We start from the raw sequence: 27,588 nt of genomic DNA on the forward strand, positions 1-27,588 counted from the left end.
AGCAGTGATAGTGAAGGCAAAGATAAACAGCTGGGACTACATCAAATTAAAGAGCTTCTGCACAGCAAGAGAGACAATAACCAAAACAAAGAGAAACCCCACCAACTGGGAGAACATTTTTGCACACAACACCAATGATAAAGGACTAATCACAAAAATCTACAAAGAGCTGATGAGATGCAACAACAAAGAAAATAATTCTGTAAAAAAATGGGCAGAGGAGCTAAAAAGAAACTTCTCTGAAGAGGAAATGCAAATGGCCAACAGGCATATGAAAAAACGTTCAACATCACTTGTAATCAGGGAAATGCAAATCAAAACTACCATGAGATACCATCTTACACCAGTGAGAATGGCACATATTAAAAAAACTAGCAACAACAAGTGTTGGCGAGGGTGTGGAGAAAAAGGAACTCTTCTGCACTGCTGGTGGGAGTGCAAACTGGTCCAACTGTTATAGGGCAGCCCCGATACAAAATGGGGTGCCTGACTGTGGGTCCTCACCCGTGCTCTTAAAAGGACTTATCAATACTCTACTGCAGGCACACGCGAAAGGTTAATAAAAGGTTTATTTACAAGGGAAGGGCAAATGAGGAAATGTACAACTCAGGGAGACAAGTGGGAGACAACGTTTTAAATGCATCCTACCCGATCCGCCGATCTGGAATCCCAAATGGCACTCTGAGAGCTGGTGGAAGCCAGGAGCCATGAAGCCAGGAGGCGAGCGAGAGAGCGAGCCCCACAAGGCTCACGTGTCTGGTTTTTATACCAAACCTGGCTGCTTAACTCCACCCTCAGGTCCCAGCCACCTTCCCTTTGGTGGTGACGGGATTTGTCTTTCCCAATGTCTTGATGGCTTTGGTCTGGAGTGGGAGTGGAGTCCACAAAGCCTGCATGGAATTAGCTCAGGTCATCCTTTCCCCCTAACACAACCACTATGGAGAGCTGTGTGGAGATTTCTTTTTTCTTTTTTTTTTTAGAGGCATGTTTTTATTATTTATTTGTTTGTTTGTTTGTTTTGTTTATACAAGCACTGGGTACAGTCAGAAGCGCAGGAGGGTGAGAGAATTCACCAGAGCCAGAGCGGGGAGCAGAGCAGGCAGAAGGACCGAAGTACACTGCTGAGGGGAGCAGCGGGCGGCAGGAGAGGTCTGCCCGCCATGTGGGACCCTCCTCCGGTGGCTGGGGAGCAGCCGGGAATCGAACCGGCGCCGCAGAGGCTGCGGGCAGCTTCTCAACCCAGCGCTCTACCGCTGCGCCACCGGGGAGGCCCTGGAGATTTCTTGATCTACTAAACATAGAGCTTCCATATGATCCAGCAATTCCACTCCTAGGTATTTACCCAAAGGACACAGAAACATCAATTCCAAAGAGCACTATTTACAATAGCTAAGCTTTGGAAACAAGACAAATGCCCAAAAATAGATGACTGGATCAAGAAGATGTGGTACATATACACCATGGAATATTACTCAGCATTCAAAAAGATAAACACATGCAATTTGCAGCACCATGGATGGCACTGGAAGGGATCATGCTCAGCGAAATAAGCCAGAAAGAAAAAGAAAAATACCGGATGGTCTCACTCATAGCAGGAATCTAGAAAACTTAAACAAGGGACCAGGGAAAAGAATAACTATAAGAGGGCCTCCCCGGTGGCGCAGCAGTTGAGTGCTGGGTTGCGAAGCTGCCCGCGGCCTCTGCAGCGCCGGTTCGATTCCCCGGCAGCTCCCTGGCCACTGGAGGAGGGTCCCACATGGCGCACAGACCTCTCCTGCTGCCTGCTGCTCCCCTCAGCAGTGTACTGCGGTCCTTCTGCCTGCTCTGCTCGCTGCTCTGGCTCTGGTGAATTCTCTCACCCTCCCGCGCTTCTGACTGTACCCAGTGCATGTATAAACAAAACAAACAAACAAACAAACAAATAAATAAATAAAACTTGCCTCTATAAAAAAAAAAAGAATAACTGTAAGAAAGAAAATATCAAAATCAACAAACAATATGAACCAGAGACACTCTATGGGGGGTGGGGGGGTGGGGCGTGGGGGGCGGGGAAAGGAGGGATTGGGACTGATCACAATATAAAAATAAAATTTAAATTAAAAAAAATAAAAAAAAGCTTGTGTACAGTAAAAGAGACATCCTATTGAATGGGAGAAAATATTTGCACATCACATGATGGATAAAGGACTGATATTGAAGATCTCACATAACTCAACAAAAACAAAGCAAACAACCCAGTCAAAAAATGGGCAAAAGAACTAAAAAGACACTTCTCCAAGGAAGAAATGCAAATGGCCAGCAGGCATATGAACAATGTTCAACACCATTATCGGAGAAATTCAAATCAAAACCACAATGAAATACCACCTCACTCCAGTAAGAATGGCTCACGTTAAAAAACCGAAACAACAAATGCTGGAGATGTGGAGATAAAGGAACCCTCTTACACTGCTAGTGGCAATGTAAACTGGTCCAGTCACCACGGAAATCTGTGTGGAGGTTCCTCAGAACACTGAAAATGGATCTACTATATGATCCAGCAATTCTACTAGGATTCTATCCAAAGGACACAAAAGCACTAATTCAAAAGGAAACCTGCACTCCTATATTTATTGCAGCACTATTTACAATAGCCAAGATACGGAAACAACCCAAATGCCCCAAATTACATGAATGGATCAAAAAATTGTGGTACATTTATACAATGGGATATTATTCAACAATAAAAAAAGACAAATGCATGTCATTTGCAGCAACATGGATGGAGCTGGAAGAGACTGTGCTAGCCAAAATAAGTCAGAAGGAAAAGATAAATACTGGATGGTCTCACTTATATGTGATATGTAGAGAAACCAAACAAAAGGTCAAGAAAAAGTCAAAACTAGCGGGCTGACCACAGAACTGGGGGCACATAGCAAAGGAAAGTGAGGAAGAGGAGTCAACACAGGGGAGGAAAGAACATAAGGGAATATGGTGATGGTTCATGGGTGATCTGGTGGCAGGAGATTTATGGGGACTACAACAATGTAAAAAAAATTTTTTTAATTAATTAAAAAAGCAAAAAAATAAAAAGGGTCTCCTCAGTGGCGCAGTGGGTTGAGCGCAGTGGGTTGAGCGCAGTGCTGTGAAGCTGTCCGCAGCCTGTGCAGTGTGGATTCAATCCCATCAGCTGGTGAGAATCCCACATGGCACAGCAGACTCACATGTCGCGCCTGCTGCTCCCCTCAGGAGTGTACTTCCGTCGATCTGCCTGTTTTGTTCCCCACTTTGTCTCTGGTGAACCCTCTGGCCTGTGCCCCAGCTCTTGTATAAAAATGGATAAGTCGGGCCTCCCCACTGGCGCAGCGGTTGAGCGCTGGGTTGCGAAGGTGCCCGCAGCCTCTGCAGCACCATGCAATGCCCGGCTGCCAGGGGAGTGTCCCACATGGCGCACAAACCTCTCCTACTGCCCGCTGCTCCCCTCAGCAGTGTACTTCGGTCCTTCTGCCTGCTCTGCTCCCCGCTCTGGCTCTGGTGAATTCTCTCACCCTCCCACACTTCTGACTGTACCCAGTGCTTGTATAAATAAATAAATCTTTTAAAAAAAAATGGATAAGTCTTTTTAAAAAAAAAAAAGGGGGGGGGGCTTAGTAACCTGGAAAGCACTGTACCCAATGAAGGTAAAGTTTTTTGATTAGCATTAACCCTTAAGCTGATATTCTTTTTCCCATTTCTCAGTTGAGAAAATGAGGCTCAGGGAGGTTCATGGCAGGTATGTCAAAGAGGTGGTAAGAGACTTTAAAGGCAATGGGATGGGTACAAGTTATCTTTACCAGAGAAGTGTGACTATGAGGGGTAAGTAGAAATTGCTTCTGAAGAAATTGGAGAATAAAGGTTTTCACACTGTACTGCATAGAATCCAATGAACTGTCATAAACTTTCAGAGGGATGTTCTCACTAAGCTTATTCTTTTTTTTTTTTTAAATGAAGTGGCTTTGTTCACTTTTTTTTTTTTTTAAGATTTAGTCATTTATTTATTTATACAAGCACTGGGCACAGTCAGAAGCGCGGGAGGGCGAGAGAATTCACCAGAGCCAGAGCGGGGAGCAGAGCAGGCAGAAGGACTGAAGCACACTGTGAGGGGAGCAGCAGGCGGAAGGAGAGGTCTGCGCGCCATGTGGGACCCTCCTCTGGTGGCCGGGGAGCAGCCAGGGATCGAACTGGTGCCGCAGATGCTGCGGGCAGCTTTGCAAGCCAGCACTCAACCACTGAGCCACCCACTTTCCCCCCAAAGAAATGACTCAAAATACATAAGAAATTCTGGATGAGTAACAACTCATTACCATTCTAATAATGAAAAAAAAAAAAACCCCAGTATTTCATGATAGCAGTATGATACACCTGCACTTAAAATTTTTCCTATGAGTTCTCTTATTTTACTGGGGTATAGGCTAAAAGGGTGTATGCATTTGTTAAAGTTCATCTACGTAATACTTAACTTCTGTGCATATTACTTCATACAAATTTTAACCAATCTCAGAATGAAAAGGTGGCCATATATTGTATGATTTCATATAGAGGAAATGTCCAGAATAGGTAAATCTATAGAAACAAAGTATTAGAGGTTATCAGAGACTAATAGGAAGAAGAATGGAATTGATGGATAGATGGGTAGAGTTTCTTTTCGAGGTGATGAAATGTTCTGGTATTAGATATTGATTCTGGTATTAGACCCTGGTGCAGGTGGCACAAAACTGCTGTGCAACCGTGATGATATTAAAAACCATTGACCATATTAAAACCAATGAATTGTACACTTTAAATGGTTAATTGCATGGTATTTGAGTTATATATTAAAAAATGAAAAGGATAATTATTCTCATAAAGCAACACAAAATTATGTGTTTACATATATATATAAAATGATGAGAAAAAAGATAAGAAATATAGTAACGCATAACACTAAGGGAAATGAGGTGGCAGGATCAGATGCCATGTCAGAACCTTTGTGCCCTACTTCAGATTCTCAGTCAGGTCTCCCCTGACTCAGTTCAGCCCTTCTGAGGGAACCAGTTCTGCACAGGTTCCTACAGTTTCATACAATTGCATCTCCAGCTGTTCCTTCCCCACAACTTCCTTCCCAAGTCTTCTTACATTGGGCATTTGTAGCATCTCCTGGAAGTCCAGGGTAGTTAATGCCCTGTGGGGAGAACCTTGGATCCCTTGGGATCAGAAGTTGATATTTTCACCTTTCCCCACCTCAGATGAATAGTACAGGGCACCTGTGCCCACACAGCAGTCCAGAAGTCACATTAACACAAAATTCCAGTGGACCCACGATGTGTGGGAATTCAGCAGAACTCAAAGTGAGTACAGGGTAAGCTTGTTAAATCTACATGAGCTGAGTACTGACAATTTCAGAGATCACACTTGCCATTCAGAACAGAACTTGATTCCTACACAGAAAAGCCTAAGACCGAGGGGCAGTATTGTGTCTTTCTTATTCATGTTAATTACTCTGTTAGAAGGAAAGGGGAAGATAAGGCAATCAATAGTTTCTTTTCTTTTCTGTCCTTTCTTACTCATCAGTAAGCAGAAGAATCACGATGAACTTGATTTTTTTTATTTTTAGAATTAAAAAAATGAACAGAAATAGAAGGTCTGATATTTACTACACCTTAACAGATGGTCTTGTAATGAGACTGGTAAGTACATATACCCTTTTACAGACTACTACTTTAGGCAGCGGGAAGTCAATGAATAGTTTTAAGCCCCAGGGGGGAGGGGTTTAATATGCTTATATTGTGCTTTTAAGGGATCACTCTGGCTATGGGGTAGAGGATGTATGGTTCATGGGTACATTGGATGCTTGCAGAGTGCGAAGGCTGGTGTACAGATCCAGGGGGAGATGGTGAAGGATGGAATCAGGCTGTAGGCCAGGCGGTAGGGATTGGTGGATTTGAGAACTCTATAGGTGAAAGAGGGGCTGTTACTGAATGAAGGTGGTGCCAGGTAGTCAATGAGATGAAGGACACAAGAGGTAGTAGAACAAGTTAAAGGTACCCATGTCCACTTCTTCAGTAAGGAAGAGAAAAGACAAAACAACCAATGTCAGGACTGGAAAATAAGAATTGTGTACAGAGTCAGTGCAATAATTTACAAGCAAATCAGAGTTGATCAAGACTACTAAGTAGATTAAAACCAATTCATCTTGTGAAATAAGCAAAGACAATAATCTCATTAAATGTGGAATCTAAAAAAAATCAAAATGAACTCACATATACGTAGAAGAGATTGGTGGCTGCTGGAGGCAGAGGGGTGTTGGGTTAAATGGGTCAAAAGGTACAAACTTCAAGTTATAAAATATGTAAGTCCTGGGGATGTAATGATAAGAAAATATATTATTGAGCAAATGAATATAATAAAGATTCCAGCAGAACTTCCAGCCCAGGTGCAATGAACATTCCAATGCAGGCATAATTAACAAATTTGCTTACTTACAGCTCTTTCCCTTTCAAGATTCATGGCCAGGGCCTCAGCACTCTTATCTACAAGGTCGGGCAGCCAATCAGATGGTCTGTCTCTCCAAGGCCATCCCTGAATGCCTGCATCTTTCCCCCCTTGCCTAGCCCACCTTGTCTGGCTACTTTGCCGCAAATGGTTGTGCCTGCTGAAAAACGATGCTATCAATGTAACTGATATGGAGACAGTTGGTATAAAAGGACCCCTTGGTCTTTAAACCAGTGCTCAGACCTTATCGGACTACTCAAGTCTGGGACCTCATGCATGAGTAATAAAACTTTTCCTGACCTCACCATTCCTGAAGTACCGCTTGTTCTTCCCCTGCCTGGGTAAAAGGCTAGAATTTATTTCTACAACAGTAGTATACAGCATAGTGACTATAGTTAATAATGCTATATTGTATATTTGACAGTTGCTAAGAGAGGAGATCTTGTTTTTTTTTAAAGATTTATTTATTTATGCATACAAGAGCTGGGGTGTAGGCCAGAGGTGTGGGGGAGTGAGGGGATTCACCAGAGACAGAGTGGGTAGCAGAACAGGCAGAGATCTACTGAAATACACTGCTGAGGGGAGCAACAGGCAAGGCAGGAGAGGTCTGCTGTGCCATGTGGGTCACCTTCCTGGCTAGGTATCAAACTTGTGCTACAGCGGCTGTGGACAGCTTCATAGTGCTGTGTCTTAACCCCTTGGGCCACCAGGGAGGCCCCTAAGAGAGTGGATCTTAACATTCTCATCACAAGAAAGAAAAAATGTATGTGTGGTGATGGATGTTAGTTAGATTGACTTAGTGATCATTTTGCAATATATACAAATGTTGTACAATTATGTTATACACCTGAAACTAATATGTCATTGTACCTCAATTTTGAAAGAAGCACACTTGAAAAATAAAAATTAAAAAAAAAAATAAAAAAAACATAAAAACACCTAGGAATAAACAGAGTCAAATATATTTACATATTTATAATAAAAGAATATCAACCCATGAAGGAACTAGAGAAGTAGGAAGTTGCTAAGATCAGACAGAGAAAGGTCAGTGTGAACAGTGGGAGGAGAGTCAGGAAAGTGGAAGCAAGAGCACATTGTGTGCAGCAGGGAGGTGGGTTGGGACGCCCGCTGAGGCACATTGATTGAATTCTGCCAGGTTCCCCAATGACCTTGGCTGGAGCAGTTTCAGCATAGACGTGGGGGTGGAGGCCACACAGCTGAGGACTGGGGGAGGTGAGGAAGTGCAGACAACTCTGAAAAAGTTTGAAAAGAAAGGAGGAAAGAGATGTGGGAAGAGGTGAGGGAGATGGCAGTTATTCCTTCGGAGTGTTAAGGGGTCTTCAGGTGGCCAATTAAAGTCACAAGTAGATATATTTTCACTCATCAGTTCAACAAAAATTTCTCCGAGTGACTAGTGGTGACAGTGATGTAGAGCAATGGTCTCTTTCAGACACTGCTGATGGGAGGGTAAATGGTAAAACTACCTTGGAAAGCAATTTGGCAATTATTTAGGAAAGAAAACGTATGCCTTCAGCCCATAAACTCCACCCATCGGTATACTTAAGCCCAAAGACACCCACTTAGAGGCACTAAGACAATTTTCATTGCTCCACGTATGCAACAGTGAGACTATATCCAACCCGAAAATCCACAAGTAGAATAGGTAAATTAACCATGGCATTTATATAATGAAATACTATTCTGAGCAAAAATAAATACATCCATGCTATACGCACAACTCTAACAAATCTAAAATAGACCAAAAAATAGTTGCATAAGGGTAAGTACAGTATGGTAGGTATCATTGATATAAAGACCTTAAATACAAAGAACTCTAGGAAGCACTTAACGATTTATACACGTTGTAAAAGTAGAAAATGGTATGTAAATTTACTTAAACTGAGGCTAGTAGTGGGGGGTGAGGGTGGAAGGTCTGAGGTAGGTTAGGTAACCGACACACTGTAAATTTACTTATAATCTGTGAGGTAGGTATCATTCAGACCATTTTACAGATTAAGATATTTGAAGCTCAGGAAGCGAATTGGGTGGAATTTCGGTTTCAGGCTTTTGACATAAAATTCACTGGCTGGAAGAGCGAAAAAGAGAACTCTCCCGGGCTCGTTCTCAGCTCCGAACCCGGCAGGAGGCAGAAAGTCGGTAAAATTCGGTCTCTGCTCAGATCGAAGTCCACGCGGCCCCGCCCCCTCGCGTCGGGCCCCGCCCCGGGGCCCAGCCTCGGCGGGGTCATGAATATGCAAGCGCGAGGCAGATATTTAAAGGCGCCGGCGCCACGCCACCATCCCTACCTCGCGCCGCCCGCCCAGTGCCTGCGCCCACTCCTAGGCCCGGCCCCCTCTGCTCGAGTCCTTCACTCCGAGAGGAAGCGCCGCCGGTATGTCGGACAAACTGCCCTACAAAGTCGGTGAGTTCCAGGATGTGCTGCCGGCAGCGTCTGCCCGGCAACTGCTTGGGGCTTGTCGGGACGGCGGCCGCAGGGCCGACTCGGAGCGCGCAGGACCCCTTGAATCGCAGGCGCGGCGCGATCCTGGGCGCGCGAGGCCGCCTGGGGGTTGGAGTTCTCTTGCTGCAGCTAGTGGGTGGTGGGAGGCGGACGAGGACTACAAGTCCCGGCGTGCCCCGCGTGGCCCTGTGCCACTGCGCGGGTCGCGGAGCCGAGAATTGGCGGCGTGTTCTATACTGAGCTGGCTGCAACTGGCGGCGAGCGCGCACCTGCCCAGACCTGCCACCCTGGGGGGATCCGGGACCTGCCTCTTGAGCCAGAATTGGGCCTTTGGCCAGCAATGTGGTCCCAGACAAGTGCTCACCCCTCTCGGTCCTCCTAGCGGGAAGGCTAGGACACTGGAGCCCCGAAGGGCGTGTGGGCAGAGGCCTGGGGAATGAGCCCGGAGGCACTAGTCCACGTGTCGGGGACTTTAGTTACTCAACCTCTGGGGTCACCCACCTGGACCACAGGGACAGCAGAGTTAAGGATCTCGAAGAAAATTAGGAGTTGTTAGAAAAATCCTTCCTGTTGTCCTATGGATTGGAGACTGATACTCTGGATAGTTATTGTTTATTGACCATTTGCTGTGGGATGGGCACCGCCTTCTACTTTTATTCTGCAGTAATTTTATTCTCACAGCTCTTTAGGTTAGGGACTATTACTTTCTCATTTTTATAATGAGTATATTGAGACACAGGAATAAAGGTAACTTCTTCAGGATCTTACAGCTGGGAGGTGGTGGAGCAGGATATGAACCAGGCTGCCTAGGCCTCTGAGCACATGTTTTCTCTACTGCTACACAACTGAACACAGCGTTTGGAACAACCATGAGTTATCAGCAATAGTCAATTTAGGCGGCCTCCTGGTGGCCTAGGGGTTAAGTCTTAGCACTAGCACAGTATGGCCAGAGTTCCATCCCCAGGCAGGAAGCTAATCCACATATGGCACAGCATACCTGTCTCCCCAGCTCTCCTTAGCAGTGTTTGCAGTAAATCCGCCTGTTCTGCTCCCCATTCTGTCTCTGATGAATCCTCACCCCCAGCACCTCTGGCCTGCACCCCAGTCCTACGCAGAAAAAAAGGAAGAGATGGGGAAAAAAAAAAACCAGTTCTGGCTAGTTTGAAGAAACTTCAAGACACAGTTAAACCTGGAGAAAGGCATTAACATTTACAAAGCACTTGCTGTGTATCTGGTTATTTCCATAGCTTTATAGAATAATCTTCAGTGGAATTTATCCCATTAGAAACTGAGACCCTGTGGGCCTCCCACGGTGGCACAACAGTTGAGCACTGAGCTGCAGAGGCTGCCCGCAGCCTCTGCAGCGCAGGTTTGTTCCCCGACCATGGGCGAGGGTCCCACAAAAAAACAAACAAACCCCCAAGACCCTAGTAGGAAATGGCTTGCAAAGATTCTGTTGAAATAGTAGCTTATTGGGCCTCCCTGGTGGTGCAAGAGGTTAAGTCAGCACTATGAAGCTATCTGTAGCCACTGCAGCACCCAAGTTTGATCCCTGGCCAGGGAGCTGACCCACATGGCGCAGCAGACCTCACCTGTCTCTCCGGCTGCTCCCCTCAGCAGTGTATTTCAGTCAATCCACCTGTTCTGTTCCCCCACTCTGTCTCTGGTAAATCCTCTCACCCCCTACACCTCTGGCCTGTACCCCAGTTCTTGTATGCATAAATAAATAAATCTTTTTTTTTTTTTTAAAGATTTATTTATTTATTTATTTATCATTTATACAAGCACTGGGTACAGTCAGAAGCGTGGGAGGGTGAGAGAATTCACCAGAGCTAGAGCGGGGAGCAGAGCAGGCAGAAGGACCTAAGTACACTGCTGAGGGGAGCAGCAGGCGGCAGGAGAGGTCTGCGCGCCATGCGGGACCCTTCTCCTGTGGCCGGGGAGCAGCCGGGGATCGAACCGGCGCTGCAGAGGCTGCGGGCAGCCCCGCAACCCAGCGCTCAACCACTGCGCCACCAGGGAGACCCAATAAATAAATCTTTTAAAAAATAGAAATAGTAGCTTATCAAGTAATGGCCAGAGTGGACCTGTTGTCCCCATTGTGTGGATGATGAAACTAAAGCCCAGAAAGGTTATGTGAAGGTCACATTAGTGGCAGAACTGGAATAGGGGCTTGCCATCCAGTAGAGAGTAAGGTTGAAGGCCTTAGGATCTGTGAGATAAGGAGATATGACTGTCTTTGCAGGTGGGGGAGTTTAGTTGGGTAAGGTTGGAGAAAGGAAGGCCCTATCAAGCAGGCCATACTGTGCCAGACCTTTCCCATATGGCATCTTCTTTAAATCTTCAGGGCTCATAGGAAGGTTAAGGATGATTATGCCCATTATTCAGATGAAAAAACTAAGGCTCAGGCTATTCCTAGGACAGGTGTTCAGTAATAGCTGCAAGTCCTCAGTTTCCCTTGGCACCAAAAGCTCCAGAGCTCTGAACACTGAACTCTCTTTTGCCCTTGGAGTTGAGGAACCCATGGAAAACTCTGGGGCTGACACAGCTGTCATGAGGGCAGTGTAGGAGTTATTTTTAGCTAGAAGGACAAGTAGTGGTGGAGGGAGTGAAGTTTAGCAGGATAGGACAGAGCCTATTGTCCACTACTGCTGGGTCCCTCCTAGGAGCACTGGAAGAGACTCTGATTCTAGCCCCATCTTCTATCAGCCCCACCTCTGCCATTGACTCTGGCACCTGGGGCAGATCCTTCTATGGATCCTTCTTTGTTGGCAAATTCAGGAAACTGGACTAAGTTCAGATTGGTTTAGCATCTTTATCACTACTGCCCCACACCAGCCCTTTTCATTCAGTCCTAACAGCAGATATGGACGGTAAACATTTGCTGACTCTTTCTCTGTGCCAAGCCTTGGTGAGCACTGGAGATACAAATATGGCTCAAGGATTAGTGTGGGACAGGCATACATGCAGGTAATGTAAAATGTCTCCATTTTATGAATGAGCTCTACTCCTCTTGTACCCTGGCCACCAACTCAGCAACTCAGTTCTGACTCTCCCCACAGATCTCCTTGGATTTCTTGCTCTACGAATACATACAGCAGCCAAAGGGGTCTTTTGGAAACACAAATGTGGTCATGATACTCCTCTTAAAACTCTGTAGGTTTCTCAACTCACTGGCAATAAAATAATGACGCATCTCACTCCCTCTAGTTGGGGTACTCTGGTGCATTCTGTTTCTTCAGGAAGTTAAGTTTTTTTCTGTGTCTGGGTTTTTGTTGAGCACCTCCTGTGTGCCAGATACTGTGTCAGGTGCTTGGAGAGGAGCCTTTCAGGCTCAGAACTGCTTGGGTTAAACTGAGGTAGGCATGAGCTTAGTTTACAGTCTGAAGATAGTAAGATCCTTGCGGTGGCAGAGCTAGCAGGTAGGAGAGGAAGGAGAGGTGAGGGAGTAGTGTGGGCATTCACATTGATAAGGGCCTAGAAGCCAGGTGAGGAGTTAGTATTTTATTCATCAATAAGAGAAGGTTGGTTTGTTTTTACAAGAGTGGAGTGATACAACTTAAATTTTTTTTTTACTTTTTTTTTTTTTTTAAGATTTATTTATTTATTTATACAAGCACTGGGTAGAGTCAGAAGCGCAGGAGGGTGAGAGAATTCACCAGAGCCAGAGCGGGGAGCAGAGCAGGCAGAAGGACTGAAGTACACTGCTGAGGGGAGCAGCAGGTTGCAGGAGAGGTGTGCGCGCCATGTGGGACCCTCCTCTGGTGGCCGGGGAGCAGCCGAAGATCAAACCGGTGCTGAAGAGGCAGCAGGCAGCTTCGCAACCAGCGTTCAACTGCTGCGCCACTGGGGAGGCCCTAAATTTTTTTAAAAAGCTCTTTCCTCTGACATCTGTGGGAAACATAGTATGTGTGAGTGGGAGATGAGTGAGGTATGGCTGCTTCAATAATCCATCTGAGTAGTGGTAGCTTAGATTAGGTGGTATGATGCATTTGGAGTGTTGAACCAACAACATGCTGAACTTACCTGGTGGCACAAGGGGTTAAGACGCAACCTATGAAGCTATCCGCAGCCACTGCAGCATGAGTTCGATCCCCAGCCAGGGAGCTACCCACGTGGCGTGGCAGACCTCTCCTGACTTTCCTGCTGCTCCTCTCAGCAGTGGATTTCAGTCGATCTGCCTGTTCTATTCCCCACTCTGTCTCTGGTGAATCCTCTCACCTCCCACTCCTGGCCTCTACCCCAGTTCTTGTATGCATAAATAAATAAATCTTTAAAAAAAAAAACATGTTGATGAGCTGAAAGGAATAAGAAGACTCAAGAACTATTATAAGTTTTTGGTGACAGCTACTGGTTGAATTGTAATTTCATTTCCTAAAATGAAAATACTATTTTTTTAAAGATCTATTTATTTATGCATACAAGAGCTGGGGTACAGGCCAGAGATGCAGGGGGTGAGAGGATTCACCAGAGACAGAGCGGGGAACAGAACAGGCAGATTGACTGAAGTACACTGCTGAGCGGAGCAGTGGGCGAGACAGGAGAGGTCTGCTGTGCCATGTGGGCTGCTCCCTGGCTGGCTGGGTATTGAACTCAGACTGCAGAGGCTGTGGGTTACTTTATAGTGTGGTGCTTAACCCCTTGTGCCACCAGGGAGGCCCCTCCTAAAATGAAATAATATGGGAGTAACAAGTTGGGGTGGGGGGAGACAGGGAATCACAAGAGCTCAAATTTACCATATAAAAGATCCAGCTTGGCTTCCAAGTGGAGATGCTGAGTAGACAGTTTATGAGTCTCAAGTTCATGAAAGAAGCTTGGACTGGAGATAATATGTGGAAGTCATTGCTGTAGAGAATGTATTTAAAGCCAGAAGACAGCTCATCTGGCAAGAGTTGGCTTAGAGGGAGATGATGGAGCCAAATATTAGAGCCTGTTAGAAGAAGAAAGCCAGGAAAGTGGGAGGAAAACCACAGACGTTCAGGCAGAGAAGCCAAGTAAAGAAGAAAGGGAGATTAGTGTTGCTGATCACAAAGAATTGAACATAGATCTGAAGGTCAGGCTGGGGACCTTGAGGAGAGCAGTTTCAGTGGAGTAGTGAAGTTCTCAAAGAGGTGAGAAGACATGGAATTAGCCCCCTTGGAGCAGAAACAGCTAATCTATTATGCCCAGTTCCTGTAGCTACAGTTAAGGACTAGTGGACCCCACGGGAGAAAAGTGGTATAGTTCTGAATTCTTTTTTTTTTTTAAGATTTATTTATTTATGCATACAAGAACTGGGGTAGAGGCCAGAGATGGGGGGATGGTGAGAGGATTCACCAGAGACAGAGCGGGGAACAGAACAGGCAGATTGACTGAAATACACTGCTGAGGGGAGCGGAGGGTGAGGCAGGAGAGGTCTGCTGTGCCATGTGGGTAGCTCTCTGGCTAGGGATCGAACTCGTGCTGCAGTGGCTGCGGATAGCTTCACAGGTTGTGTCTTAACCCCTTGCGCCACTAGGGAGGCCCAGTTCTGAATTCTTTTCAGTGAATTTTCAAGTGAGGTTGATAGTTGGTGAGGAAAGATGTTGGAAACTTGGAGAAAGTAGAGAAGAATATGTTTACTAAGAAAATGTAATAAAAGGATTGCTGGAATCCTTTGAGATTTGTGGTCTTAATACATGAGATCTTGTGGTGTGTTTATCCTTCTGCTTGGTTCTATGACCTGGATACACTGGACAATTTGGTTTAACCAGGGTAGGAGTTTTGCCAAGCGGGACCTTATAGGAAAAGAGGGGACAGTGCAATCTTAAACTGTGGAAGGAAGAAGTTGAGAACATTAAGTGGGTACAAAGTGGGACCCTAGAAACTGGTAGGATTAATGGACAGAGATGCTGACCTGACATGTCTTGGCCTTATGGAGTCAGGATTCTACCGGCAGAGGATTGAAAGGTGGGAACATGCGCAGAGTAAGTTGCTTGAAATCAAGATTTTCAAGAGCCAGTATCGTTGGTGGTGACCTGCTAAGAGGGTGGGGGTGGGCTTGATGCAGGAGGAGGGGATATGTGTTTCCGTACAGTGGGCGTAGTTCCTCCCATGGGAGGAGGAATATTTCAGCTCTAAAATTATTTTAATGTAGAATATTAAATTCTCTTAAGTCTCTTTCCCGCCCACCCACCACCTCCTTGGGTGAGTGGCAGGATTTATATTTCCTTAAAGTTGAAAATCACCAGGAGTCCCAGCCTTGTCTTAGACCAATTGAATCTGACTTTCCAGGAAGATTTATAACTAGAGCAGATGACTGATGAGAAGTTTGTCAGTGACCTAAGGGCTGACCTAGTGTGGTGGTGGTGGAATTATTAGAGAGAAGACTTAAATAATAAGAGGGCTGATAAAACTATCATCCTTTCTTGCTTGTGAATTTGGATAGATTTGAGGCATTTGGGGTGGCAGATAGATATAACTTTGTATATAACTATAACTTCTATTACTAATAACATAGTCAAGAGTATGTAGATTAGTGTCCTGCTAACTGAACTCCAAAACAGTTAACAAGTTACATGCAAGGCGGGCCTAGGTAGGTCTCTGTGAAAGAGCAGAGAACACTCGATTCCTACAGGCAGGCCACTGCTTGCTTGCAAAATAAGGGAGAACTGCACTCGCCAAGTTTACTAATCAGACAAATCACCTTTCCTGGGGCAGAGAGGCCAAGAGTGTTAGTTATACGAGTAAGCTCCCTGTAAGGAGAAATATCTGGGATGGGGAAGAGAAGTATTTTCTTATCTTCAAGATCAAAGAGCTTATCAAGTCCCAAAATGTGTTAGATTATATCAGTTATGACTGTTGAAGGCACAGAGGGATGACTTGGAAGGTGGAGGGCCAGGTGCTAAAATCTTTGGAGGAAGAGGAGGGAGGGTGGTAGGCGCAGTAGAAGGGTAGTGGGGAGGGGGGGTGTCTCAGTAGTTGGATAGCTGTTTTTCAAAGGGGCATTTATCTGTTATAATTCTCGCATACCTGTATGATTCTTTGATTAAACGTGTTCTCCCACGAGGCTGTAAGCTGCAGTTAGGCAGGGACCATGCCTTTTTTGACTGTCCTGCTTCCATAAATCCTTGTCGAATCAGCGAGGGAGTGGAGTGGCCAGGCTGTTGAGTCCACGAGTGGTGAGTGAAGAGCAGCGGTGCTTCGTGGTCGCTGGGCCGCGGTAGCTCACGGAACTCACACCCGTCCTGCCCCCGCAGCTGACATCAGCCTGGCCTCCTGGGGCCGCAAGGCGCTGGACATCGCGGAGAACGAGATGCCCGGCCTGATGCGCATGCGGGAGATGTACTCGGCCTCCAAGCCCCTGAAGGGCGCCCGCATCGCCGGCTGCCTGCACATGACGGTGGAGACCGCGGTCCTCATCGAGACCCTCGTAGCCCTGGGCGCGGAGGTGAGGCGGGCAGGGAAGGCCCACGCGGTGCCCGCACAGGCCCGTGAGGCGGGGACTCTGGACTTGTCAGCCTGCCCTCACCCTTTTTGGTGACTGGCCTCCACATTTTCTCCCTGACTGGGAAAATAGCTCCTGGCTGACTGCGCTCCGTTTGCCTCCTGAGCTATGGGGGGGGGGGGGGTGGGGGGGGTGGGGGGGGTGGGGGGGAATTGAATTCAAAGCCCTGCGGTCTTCCCGCAACTGACTCCCGTTGGCCGCCCAGGGTCATGTGCCTGTGTGAGGCCACGCCTGCTGCGGAAGGATGGCTGCTCTGATTGGCTCAGCCTGGGTCATGTGTGCAATGATTGACAGCTCCTTCAAGCGCTGGGAAACCAGGAGCAAGAGACTTGCACCGGCAGTTCTTTGCCTTGTGGGCTTATGTCTAAGCAGGTGTTCCTTTTATTCCCTCTTTTTCTTAATAAACCTGTCTTTTAAAAAATTTTTTTTTAAAGTTTCTCAAAGAGGAGGCAGGGCAGAGCAGCCACAAGCAACAGTATTCTAGGGCCCACTCCTTGGACCTCCTCTTTTTAAGTATTTACACTCTTGGTGACCTTTTCATGACTTTACTGTCTGTATGGTGATGACTCCCAAATAGAGTGCCTGGATTTCTCCCTGGAACTCCTGATTTATATGTCCAGCTGCTGGTGTATTACCTCTGCTTGGTCATCTAATACATATCTCTACCTCAACTCGTCCTATCTCCCTGGTTTTTCCACACACACCCCTCCCACCCCTTCCTGCAGTCTTCCCCACTTAAGCAAATAGAAACTCCAGCCTGTGGGTTCTCTCAGTTCGAGAGCCTGGGGTCATGCCTGACTTACACCAGTAACAACTTATCTTTCAGCAATTCCTGCGAGCTCAGCCTTCAAAAGAGACCCACCATCACCTCCACTGCTGCTGCTGCTGCATTTCTTTTCTTTTTTCTTTTTTTTTTTTTGTGGGACCCTCGCTGGCGGCCAGGGAATGAACCCGCGCTGCAGAGGCTGTGGGCAGCCTCGCAGCCCCGCGCTCAACTGCTGCGCCACCAGGGGAGGCCCGCTGCTGCATTTCTTGTCTGAACTTGTAACCTCTCCTTCACTCTTTTCCCTTTTCCCTCCACATGGCACCAGAGTGATATCTTAAATCACACATCGGCTCTTGTCACTGTCCTGGCTCCTGCCCGTCCATCCACTCGGGTCCCCAGCTTATGTTAGCACAGCCAGCTGGGCACAGATCCCGAGCCTTTCACCCCGACCTCCAGGGCTTTCCCCTGTCCCTGTCCAGTGACCCTGGTGCATTTGAGTTGTCCATGACCAGCAGCTCTGTGGCTGCCTCTTCCAGGTGCAGTGGTCCAGCTGCAACATCTTCTCTACCCAGGACCATGCAGCAGCTGCTATCGCCAAGGCAGGTATTCCAGGTGAGTGCTGCTTGCTGCTGGAGAAGGTGGGAATGCATGAGGAGGCTCTGTTGCTCTATGAGCTTTACCAGCTCCTGTGGTGACAGATTTCCCCGTGGCAGGTTTGAGGACTTATGGCCACAGAACCCAAACCTAGTGATCCATAGGAAAGAGCTGTTTTGTCCCACTGTCGTCCAATAGATTTTAGTGCTTATTGGCTCAACTCAAATCAGGTGACCAGGGAGGTTGGGATCTTATGATTGGAAATCACATGCTGTAGAGGAGGCGAAGTTTTCCTTAAAGAGTCTGTTTCCAAAAGAACTGGGGAGGGATACTGAGCAGAGAAGGAGCTCCGTGTCTAGGGGACTGGCAGAGGACTGGACCTAATGAAAAGGAACTTTGTCAAGCTGCTGGGAAAATGGACACATTTTGCCTCAAGTTGGTGAGGGGAGTGGTTATTCTGGTGGTGATTAAATAAAACGTTCCTGATTCCTTCTAAATAGCCACAGGTGGAAAGGACAGAGGAGGACCCTTCCAGAAACTGATCAGGCCTGGACAGCCATGTCTCTAACTCCTCAGCATTGGTTGGGCTCCTTGGCCCTTTCTGGGAAAGCCTGGTTTTCCAGACTGTTGTCTGCTCTGGTTGGGGGAGGAGCAGCTGGTTATGTCCTTGCCCCACACTTGTGTCCAGGCATAACGTATGGGATTCTGTGAGGGAAGATGAGTTGGGGCATGAAGCAGAGCAACGTTTGGCACGGAGAAAGTACTTCATACATAGTAGCTGCTATTAGTAATTTTTTGGCCAGACTTTGTCTGGGCCCACTTACCACAAGATTGCTGGGTTCTCAAGTGCTTTCGGAGCAGAAGGAACCTTGAATCTTGCCTTGTGGGCCCACCTGAGTGTAGCTGCTGCCCTGCAGCACCCCCTTGTCAACAGTAGATACTGTGAAGAGGAACTGTGCTCACTGTGGGCTGATGTACTTGGGACAGACAGAGGGGCTGGGAATAGAAATAACTTTTCAGATACCTCTATCTGGGGGGCTGTACATGGCCTTCATCTCATTTAATCTGAACCCCCACTTATAGAAGAAACCGAGGCTTACTGAGGTGAAATGATTTCCCAGTCACATAGCCGTAGAGGACAGAGCGAGGATTTGAACTCAGACCTACCTGGCCCTCGGTTGTGTTCTTAGCACTGTGGAGTCTTCATAGGGGCTGGAGGTGGCTGGGGATGGGAATTAGGAAGGAGATAGTATTGGCTCTGTCCAGGTAGGTCCCTGGAGCAAGTGCCAGTGAAGTGGACAAGGCCCTAATATGCCACTCACCCTCCAGTGTATGCCTGGAAGGGTGAAACAGACGAGGAGTACCTGTGGTGCATTGAACAGACACTGTACTTCAAGGATGGACCCCTCAACATGATTCTGGATGATGGTGGTGACCTTACCAATCTCATTCATACCAAGTATCCACAACTTCTCTCAGGTGAGCAGAGTGTGTGGGTGGACTGGGTGATGGCAGTCTGTGTGAAGGCAGCAGGCCTGGCTTGCCAGGACATATGGTGGCTTAGGCAGAAGGTTCTGTGGAAGATGGGAGGACAACAGGCTGCTGTAGGCATGCTTGGGCCTGGTCTTTTTACTTCTGATGGTGTGGTACTAGGGTGAATGGGGAGGCCCGGCTTTAGTGGTCCAAGGGCAAGCATAAGGTAACAGCTGGGAATAGCAGAGTGGTGGGGAAGAATGTTATGAGGATAATAAGTGCAAAGGCCCTGAGGCAGGAAAGCCTGGACTACTTAGGAAACAGAAGAAACCAGGGCACTTTCCACTATAGGACAGTATTATGGGATAATGGCTGGAACTTTAGTGAAGGCCAGATGTATGAGGACATGGTAAGTCAAATAAAAAGAGTTTAACTTGATCCTGGAAGTAAAGGGAATTAATTAATTGGAGCATTTTGAAAAGATTTCTCTGAAAATATGTATGTTAAAAATGGCTGCTGGAACATGGGTTGTGGCTGAGATGTCAGGTAAGAGAGGATGGTGGCCGGCACTGGGAGTGGTGGTAGAAATGGAGAGGTCAGGAGTTGTGGGCAGATGGAACCATTAGACCTGGTAATGGCAGTGATTCCCTCATTTTGGCCTGGTGATCGGGTGGACTTTGTTATCAGACACAGAGATGGGAACCTGGGAGAAGTAGCTTTAGGGGGCAAAAGTGAAGAATTTGGCCAATGGGTGTGGGTCCTTGGAGGCTCCTGGGGCCTAATCCCAGGTCCCCCAGCCCCTACCTCATCCTACATCCATTGTGCAGCTCCTTCCTGGCCTGAGCTTCATCCCCTCCCTCTTGTTCAGGTATCCGAGGCATCTCTGAGGAGACCACGACTGGGGTCCACAACCTGTACAAGATGATGGCCAATGGGATCCTGAAGGTGCCTGCCATCAACGTCAATGACTCCGTCACCAAGGTGAGCCCATGGGCAGAGACCGCTCTAGCTGTTGGCTCCCAGCGCAGCTCAGGGTAGGCCCCTGGAAAAGGGCCTGAAGGAAGGCTCCAGGCTAGGGACACCTGCAAGGGGGAGGGAGGATATAGATTGAGGATAATGAGGGCGTTAAAGGGGGGAAGAGTTACACAGTGAGGCTCAGAGCTGGGCATCAAGAGCTTTAAAGTGAAGCAGGTTTTTGACCAGGTAATTTCTCCTAGTAATTGATCCTTGAAAAGCCTGGACTGGCAGAGGAAGGCGAGAGAGAAGGGCTGAGGGCTGATCAGGGCAACGGCCATATGAGTACACTGGCTGGTGGGGAGAAGTCACAGGAGGTGATCATCCCAATGCCCACCAGGCCAAGATGCTGAGAGTGGGTCCAAGGCCCCAGGACTTTGCCTGTACATGTCACCCCTTGTTGCCTCTCCTTTCAGAGCAAATTTGATAACCTCTATGGCTGCCGGGAATCCCTCATAGATGGCATCAAGCGAGCCACAGACGTGATGATTGCAGGCAAGGTGGCAGTGGTAGCAGGCTACGGAGATGTGGGCAAAGGCTGTGCGCAGGCCCTGAGGGGTTTTGGGGCTCGTGTTATCATCACTGAGATCGACCCTATCAACGCACTGCAGGCTGCCATGGAGGGTAAGATAGGGTGAGGGTTGGCTCTCTGCCACTGGGACCAGGGAAAGGCAAGCCCACCCCGGATGACCCATGATTCCTGTCTCTGCACAGGCTATGAGGTGACGACCATGGATGAGGCTTGTAAGGAGGGCAACATCTTTGTCACCACGACCGGCTGCGTTGACATCATCCTTGGCCGGTAAGTGCCAGCTTGGGGGTCTTGGGAAGTCAGGGGTGAGGCAGGCTTGGGTGGCTGTCTTTTGTCCTAACAGTCTCCCATGGGCTCTGGCTCCCTGCAGACACTTTGAGCAGATGAAGGATGATGCCATCGTGTGCAACATCGGACACTTTGACGTGGAGATTGATGTCAAATGGCTCAATGAGAACGCTGTGGAGAAAGTGAACATCAAGCCCCAGGTGAGTAGCCTCAGCCCTGTCAGCTGGGTGGGCACGTGGAGGGTGGAGGCACCATGCTTTGGACTGGCCACCAAGGCAGGCAGGTGAGAAGGCTGTTGCAGCCTGGTCACTGGGATGGATATGGAGAGGGTCTGGTTTCAGCGCCAGGTTGATCCTGAGTGCGGCTGGAGTTGGGAAAGGTGTGAAGCAAGTGAGATGAATGTGGTGAGGTCGCTGCTGTAGAATGAACACTCTTGTTGCTGTGTGGGGAAGAAAAACAACGGAGTTGGGGTTGGGTGGGCAGAGGCTTCCGGAGGATGCTGTTAAGGTCCCTGCAAGGGACTTGTAGGTTGTGGGGACCGGATGGATTGGATGTGGAGTCAGATGGGGGAAGAATCGAAACATGCTAGATTTTTGGCATGAATAAAAAGGGGGACCATTTACTGAGCTGAGGAGACATGGAGCTGGAGAAAGAGTAGGCAGTGGGGAGTTAAAAGATGAGTTCCTTTGGGATATGTGCCATTTTGGGGGGGGGATTATGTTTACTGGGGCAGTTTTTTCCTCTGCTTATAAAAATAATGCATTTCTGGGAGACCCTTTAATTTCAAGTAGCAAGAGCTTTAAGCAAACTTTTCGGAGTTTCTCCAGTAAGTAATATTCAGGAGTTAATTAGGTTTGTACATATGGATATTTGTCACATTTTCCACATTTGTGGAATACACCACAATAAAGGGAGCACTCGGGTTGGTGCCAATGCTGTCTTCGAGACGTATAGAAAGTGTAGGCACAGACACCCGAGCAGCAACGCCACAGGCCCAGGCAGGAGCACAGAAACTCCCAGGGGCATTAGCAAGCACCCCTCCCAATATCCACCACATATCTATCCTCCTGGTGCTTCTGCGCTTGGGCCCTCTGCCCCAGTGTGGGAGTTCCAGCACTAGCCTAGGGGTACCAGTTCCTGCCCCGGGGAGGGCACTCCATCTCTCTGCCTAGGAGGCCTGGCACTCACCACAGCATGGGGGCGGGCAAGGCATGCATCCCTGGCAGCCAGCCAGACTGCCTTCCAAAGAGGCCACACAGAACTCTGTTGGAATGATGGGCATCTCTCCCCTAAGCTGCCCTCTAAAGCCTGACTCTCGATCCCCCTGAGATCCTCAACAGTCTTGCCAGCCTTCTTCCCAACTTTATCTCCTATCCAGCCTCTCAAGGACCTGCACACTTGGGTCACCCTGGATCACTCCCTGAATACACCACATTTCTGCTTCTGTTCCTCCATCTGGAGACTCCTTTTGTTTGGAACAGTGACTAGCCTTTTCTTTGCTCGAGATCCCCTGCCAAGCCAGTTCCCTGCTTGTGCAGATCTGTAGTACAGCACCCGTCCTATTGTAGTTGGAGTCACTGATTTTGGTCTTTGGCTCTGTTGTCCTACATGAGGGCAGAGTCCAGTTTGATACACTGCCTATGGGGGCTTGGTTCAGAGAGGTGCCAGTGAGTTTTCCTGAAGAAGGGATGCTCGGTAGACCTCAAAGACCTTTCCTTGAACTATAATAGGCCTCTTGGAGTAACCTGGAGACCTAGGCTTTCGGAAAGCTGTTTGAGAGGCACTGTGAGGGATGACAGGTGGCAGGAAGAGGAGGGAAATAGGTAGAAAAGCGAATTTACATGCGTGTTTGTGTAGTAGAGAGATGGAAGACTTTTGGGGGATTGAGGCTGATGATTCCATTTCTTGTTTATTCACTAAACCAGGGCCTCAGCCTGGTGGAATCACTGAGTAGCCACACCACAGACAACTGATATTAAAATCTCAGTGAAGCAAAAGCATCACCATTTTAAAAACTCCTACTGTGATTCACATTTGCAGTTGAGGTTGAGCACCACTGCATTCAATTGTTAGTGAGGAAGGTGGTTGAGATTCTGGCCAAAAAGAAGTCTCAAATCTGTCCTCGGACTGCAGGCTCAAGTTGCAACCACTCAAATTGCAGTTCATGGCTGTGGATGAAAGACTAAACCTTTTAAACTTCAGTATCATTATCTGTGAAATGAGAATAATAGTAGATTATAGGTCTATTAGGATTTAATGTGATCTATGTATATATACATATACATAGTTTATGTATGCTCTTAGCCCAGGACCAGTGGATATAATAACAATGACAGCATTAGCTACTACATATTAAATACTCAGTAGATGCCAAGCTTGGCGCCGAGTGCTTTACATGTGCCAACTCAGAATTCTCATAGCAGACATGTGAGATCTACAGCTCAGAGTTGCTTAAATATTCACTATTGTTAATTGTGTGTGCCAGACCCTGAGCTGGAGGTCATTCAGGGTCTTCATGGGTACTGTTGGAAGCAGGGAGGCCTGTTGGACAAGAAGGGTGGGTAGGGGTGGATAGTGGGAGCACTGCCCTTCCAGCCCTCATCAATGTGCTGCCAACTTGCAGGTGGACCGCTACCGGCTGAAGAATGGGCGCCGCATCATTATACTGGCCGAGGGCCGGCTGGTCAACTTGGGCTGTGCCATGGGTCACCCCAGCTTTGTGATGAGCAACTCCTTCACCAACCAGGTGCTGGCGCAAATTGAGCTGTGGACCCACTCAGACAAGTACCCTGTCGGGGTGCACTTCCTACCCAAAAAGGTGGGTTCCCTTCTCCACCCTAGCCCAAGTGTCCACGGAGTTTATAAAGTGCATACTTTTCTACCGTCTTATGGGTCCTCATAGGGTCCTTTATAGGACAGAAATCATTTTTTCCATTTAACAGGAGAAAATTGAGGCCCAAAGTAGGGAATGATGCCCATGGTGGCAGGGCTGGGTAGTGAGAAAAACAAGTATTTAGGAGTGTACACACCCAGGTTTAAATCTCAGCCTCACCACTTATAGGCTCTATAACTGGGGTAAGTTACTTAACTTCTGTGTCTCATTTCCTCATCTATAAAATGAAAGTAATACTGCCTTCTTTAAGGATTATGAGGATTTCCTTAGATCAGGGATCACAAACACACATGCCCACAGGTATTGGGCAGGTAAACAGATAAAGTGGTTTGGGTGGAGACTGACTGAATAGCCCATGTCCCAGCTGAAGGGGGTGGCTGCCTGTCATCAACCTGGAACCCAGGCCCATTGGTCCAGGACTCCTGACATTTTAAGAGAGTTCAGACATAAAGATCTTTGTATGAAATACTCAATTTTAAAATAGGCAATTAACAAAAAAATAACCAGGCACTTCAGCTTGGACATTGTCTTTCAGGCCAGTGCAGCTTACAGACTGCAAGATTGGGGCCTTGGAATGAGATGATGCCACTAGCACTTGTGTGTGAGCATGACACACAAACTATGGGTGTGTGGTCACACTTCCGTAACAGTGAGGTTCTCTGATCTAAAATCCAGAGCTTATTCTAACACTCTGTACATCCTGCCCATCCCAGGGGTCAGAACTGTTTTAGTCCTGGCTTTTTTTTTTTTTTTTTTTTTTTTTGCCAGTGTAATAGGTGAACTTAGCTTTGCCACTGTACCCTGTCTGGGCCTCAGTTCCCTATCAGCTCAATGGTTAGAGTTGTTCTTGCTCTCCCAGCTTGTGGCTACTGGAGAAGTCTCTTTACCTCTTTACCTCTATTCCTACCATCCCTTGAAAGATTAAACCTCGTAACAGCTGTGAGAGATCTATCCTCAAATGGGGAAATTGAGGTTCAGAAATTGACTTGTTCCCAAAACTGTCAAGTATTGGACCAGGAATAAAACCCATCTCTGTCCAGGTTGCTAACTGTATGATGCACTGCCTTCTGGGTACAGGGTGAGGGAGAAAGAAGGGTGTTCTAAGGTAGACCAGGCCAAGTGAAGGGTAGATGCAATGTGTACTTGGGAGTTGGAGACCTTTATTCTGCCTCCAGAACTGACACGGACTTGGGGCTGGGTTCTGCTCCTGCCTTTGCTTGCCTCCTGCAGTTTTGTCATCTGTTAAATACAACAATAAATCCTGCCCTCCTTCTGAGTGGTGTTTGTGAGGCTTTAATGAGACAGTGGGTGTGAAACCTCTTGGGAATTAACGCCCTGGCTGGTCTGTCGTTAAAGGCTGTCATGTGGTTATGGCATGGAACTTGGGCTCCTGGGGGCAGAGAGAGAGACCCCATCTAGAACTAGAAGCTGAGATGCTCAAGCGTTCATTCTTCTCTAAGGGCAACCACTTAGTCTTCTTTTCAGGTCCCTTTTATGCATTTCTGTGCTGGTCAGAGTTAAAAACCAGCCTTCTCTAACCCCAGCTTCTGCTCTCCTTGGTTCTCTTTCTTCAGAACTGCCTTGGAGGCCATAAGTTGACAGGCTTAAGATCAGTTTTGGGGCTTTGGAGCCAGAAGTACCTGGGTTCAGATCCTAGATCTGTCATTAGCTGTGTGACCTTGGGCAAGTCAGTCTACCTTTCTTGAGCCTTGATTGCCACAGTGTAGCCAGGATCCTTTTGGGTTACAAGTGGTAGAAACCCTGTTCAAATTGATACATTAGTTATGTGTTGCTCTATTATAACCCCAACTCAAGGACAGAGGATTTAAGGATATATTTTGAAACAACTACAACCAGTTTAACCAAAAATGAAACACTACTGGCTATATATAGTAGAGGAGTTAAAGGTTTAGACACTGGATCAAGGATTCACTGTCATCAGAGCTCTGTCTTGGGTTCTTTCCTTTACATTCACTTCACTTGTTAATTAGACGTACCATTGGCGAGCTGAGGCTAATTCCCTCCCTTTTAGGAATTCAGTAGACTGGGTTGCCCCTGTTTCTCCTGTCATGGAAAATATGTCCTGACCATAGATCAATTCAGAGAAACATTTCGGTTAGCTACTTGGGTTGGTGGAGGGTGAGGAAAGAGATGTAATTGATGGTCTCACCAGGACTGCTTAGAGAAGAGGATGTAGCATGGTTCCCTCTGAGGAAGGGGAGCTAGGCAGCCCAAAACAACACATGCACTGAGGCAGACTGTGAGGACAGAATGAGGTAACACACAAATACCACAACAGTACAGCTTTTTACCTCTACTGGCAGTTGAATGCAGATAAAGGTCCTAGAAAATGGCACTGATTCCAGGTCTTTCTTTGTTTTTTCCCAGCTGGATGAAGCCGTGGCTGCAGCCCACCTGGGCAAATTGAATGTGAAACTGACCAAGCTGACAGAGAAGCAGTCCCAGTATCTGGGCTTGCCCCGTGATGGCCCCTTCAAGCCTGATCACTACCGCTACTGAGAACCAGGCCTGCCCTTTGTCTTCCAGCTGCTGTCCTTGCCCAGTCTCACCTCTCTTGTCCAAGAGCAAATGGCACCAACTTTGAGATTGGTTTGTTATTGTCTCCTATTGACTCCCAGGAGCTGGTTGCTCAGTCTTTTGCCTCTGCTGCATCACTCATACTGTTCTAAGAATGTTGGGGAATTAAGACGCCCCTCAAACCCTGGTCATGACAGAGGGTGTAAAGGAGACACCCACAGGAAACCATGAGCTTGGGGGTCTTGGAACTGCTCACTCATTCCTTTCTTAGACTGGAAGTTGGCAGTGGTGGTTACAAAGCCCATGCACTTTACTCTGGAGGTCCTCATCTGGCCTGTGGACTCTACTCATGTTTCTGGTTTGCAAGTTCACTGGCTCCTCAGCCCATACAGATGAGAAGGAGCAGGGAGGAACTGTTAAGAGTTGTAATGTTCCTGAGAGCCTGACCCAGGGCCGGGCATTCTTTTAGACCTCAGAAAAATGAGGTTGGTATTTTTCAGTTCCTGTTTTACAGTGGTTAGAATATACTGCTGGAGGACAAGGACAAGAGAAGTGACAGCCAGAGGTTGAGCAGGGCCAGGAAACATAAAAGCAGGCATACATCTGCCACCACGTTGGAACATGATGGATCCACAACTCTGGATCAAAAAGAGACTAATTTGGTTTTATAATGTTAAAGGAGAGCAGGAAAGTTTGTAAATAAAAATTTTGGTGCCGAAAAGAATTTTGAGCCTTTATTATATAAATATACTGCTAGTAGTGTATGGCATGAACAAGGGGTTACAGTTGTGTGCTGATGAAGCAGTGCAAAGATGAAGTCTGCAGTGTGGGGTGATAAGGGCTTCAGGCAGGCAATCCTGTGGTGTGAAGATGGAGCTCATCTCTTCAGGTGTAGCTCTTGTAAATAAGCCTGCTTTTTTTTTTTTTTTAACCCAATCTAAGACTGTCATTTAATAGGTGAATTTAACTTGTTTATTGTAACCTGCTTGTTTTTATTTCCTCCACCTTATTTTTGGTGATCCAGTTCATATTTTCTTTTTCTCCATTTTCACTTTGGGTTGACTCTATTGAGCAC

The 27,588-nt window shown here is 47.3% G+C and overlaps 1 protein-coding gene across 1 annotated transcript; it reads left to right on the top strand.

Moving 5' to 3' along the window:
* Positions 1–8,775: 8,775 nt before the first annotated feature.
* Positions 8,776–27,443, top strand: AHCY (adenosylhomocysteinase). Its single transcript, XM_037496632.2, has 10 exons — positions 8,776–8,911; positions 16,168–16,358; positions 17,718–17,793; positions 19,105–19,254; positions 20,117–20,229; positions 20,679–20,886; positions 20,977–21,064; positions 21,165–21,282; positions 23,706–23,900; positions 26,364–27,443. The coding sequence occupies exons 1-10, from the start codon at positions 8,884–8,886 to the stop codon at positions 26,493–26,495; spliced, it is 1,299 nt and encodes a 432-aa protein (XP_037352529.1). The 5' UTR covers positions 8,776–8,883; the 3' UTR covers positions 26,496–27,443.
* Positions 27,444–27,588: the final 145 nt, after the last annotated feature.

Source organism: Talpa occidentalis, unplaced genomic scaffold (assembly GCF_014898055.3).
Source record: "Talpa occidentalis isolate TD23 unplaced genomic scaffold, MPIMG_talOcc4v2.1 talOcc4.10, whole genome shotgun sequence".
Lineage (NCBI taxonomy): Eukaryota > Metazoa > Chordata > Mammalia > Eulipotyphla > Talpidae > Talpa > Talpa occidentalis.

Coding starts and splice junctions, on each gene's coding strand:
- AHCY (XM_037496632.2), top strand. CDS start 8,884: ATGTCGGACAAACTGCCCTACAAAGTCG. Junction 17,794..19,104: donor CGCCAAGGCAGGTATTCCAG/GTGAGTGCTGCT, acceptor CTCACCCTCCAG/TGTATGCCTGGAAGGGTGAA. Junction 20,887..20,976: donor ACTGCAGGCTGCCATGGAGG/GTAAGATAGGGT, acceptor GTCTCTGCACAG/GCTATGAGGTGACGACCATG.